The 1,124-nt window shown below is 73.8% G+C and overlaps 1 protein-coding gene across 3 annotated transcripts in view; it reads left to right on the top strand.

The window, feature by feature from the left end:
* The window catches only part of LOC146587766 (transcription factor COE1-like), a 22,000-nt gene extending 20,888 nt beyond the window's left edge, over positions 1–1,112 (top strand). For all 3 annotated transcript variants that reach the window (XM_085319018.1, XM_085319019.1, XM_085319017.1), the window contains exons 15-16: positions 290–493; positions 596–1,112. In XM_085319018.1, the coding sequence (XP_085175144.1) occupies positions 290–493; positions 596–666 (275 nt within the window). In that variant the 3' untranslated portion in view covers positions 667–1,112. The remainder of the gene's footprint in view (positions 1–289; positions 494–595) is intronic.
* Positions 1,113–1,124: the final 12 nt, after the last annotated feature.

The following is a 1,124-nucleotide window of genomic DNA, read 5'->3' as shown; positions in this document are numbered from 1 at the left end:
GGCTGAGCCAGGAGCGATGCCTGGTGCCGGGATGCTGCCGCCGGGCGTCCCAGGCTGAGCTGGGAGCAATGCCCGGTGCCGGGCTGCTGCCACCGGGTGTCCCAGGCTGAGCCGGGAGTGAAGCCAGGTGCCGGGCTGCTGCCGCTGGGCATCCCGGGCTGAGCCGGGAGTGATGCCCAGTGCCGGGCTGCTGCCGCCGGGCATCCCTGGCTGAGCCAGGAGCGATGCCCGGCCCCTGGCTCTCGCCCCGTGCAGCCCTGCGTGGCTCAGTGGGTGTCTCTCCCCCCAGTTATGCCTTCCAGCCCCCCGCTCGGTGCCTCCTCCATCAGCCTCCCGTCGGGCACCAACACCTCCAGCCCCGCCGGCGTCTTCTCCTTCTCCCCCGTCAACATGATCTCGGCGGTGAAGCAGAAAAGCGCCTTCGCCCCCGTGGTGCGGCCGCAGAGCTCCCCGCCGCCCGCCTGCTCCAGCGCCAGCGGCAGCAGCCTGCAAGGTGAGCGCAGCCCCGCCGCCAGCCCCCTCGCCGGCCCCGCACCGACGGGGGCCCGTGCCCCACCACTCACCCCCCCCTTTGCCTTCCCTCCCCGGCGCCCAGACCAGTCTTTCGAGGACTCGGACAAGTTTCACACCTCGGCGCGCTCGCTCCAAGGACTGGCCTATTCCTAAGGGCGGCGAGAGCCCGGGCGGCGGTGGTGAAGGACGCATGGGGCGCTTACCCCCCCCACCCTGGGGGCCTCCGGGGGCGCGGGAAGGCCGTGGGGGCCGTGGTGGCGGGACACTCCCTCCCTCCCTGCCGCCTCCGTCGCCCCTCGCTTCGCTCCCAGGTGTCGGGCTCCGGATGCGGAGCCGCCCCCATGGCCCCCCCCGGCTGCCCACCCCCGCTCAGTGCTTTCACCATCCCGCCCTGGCACCGCTCGGGTTAGGGGGCCGGGCAGCGGCGGGGGGTCTGGGGGCAGCTCCGGCGCTGCCCCTCGCGCCCGCTTTGCCGGTTTTAGCTTTGCTGCCGGGCGGCTGTGGGGGGGCAGCGGCGAGTTTTGTAAATAAGGAAAAAGGGGGAAAAAAGCCGAAGCAGAACCGCGCTGCCCCCCCGCCGCCGCCGCCGCCGCCGCCGCCGCCCCTCCCCG

This window comes from Rhea americana, unplaced genomic scaffold (assembly GCF_003343005.1).
Source record: "Rhea americana isolate MKP2758 unplaced genomic scaffold, rheAme1 scaffold_569, whole genome shotgun sequence".
NCBI lineage: Eukaryota > Metazoa > Chordata > Aves > Rheiformes > Rheidae > Rhea > Rhea americana.
This window is presented reverse-complemented; position numbering and strand designations above follow the sequence as displayed.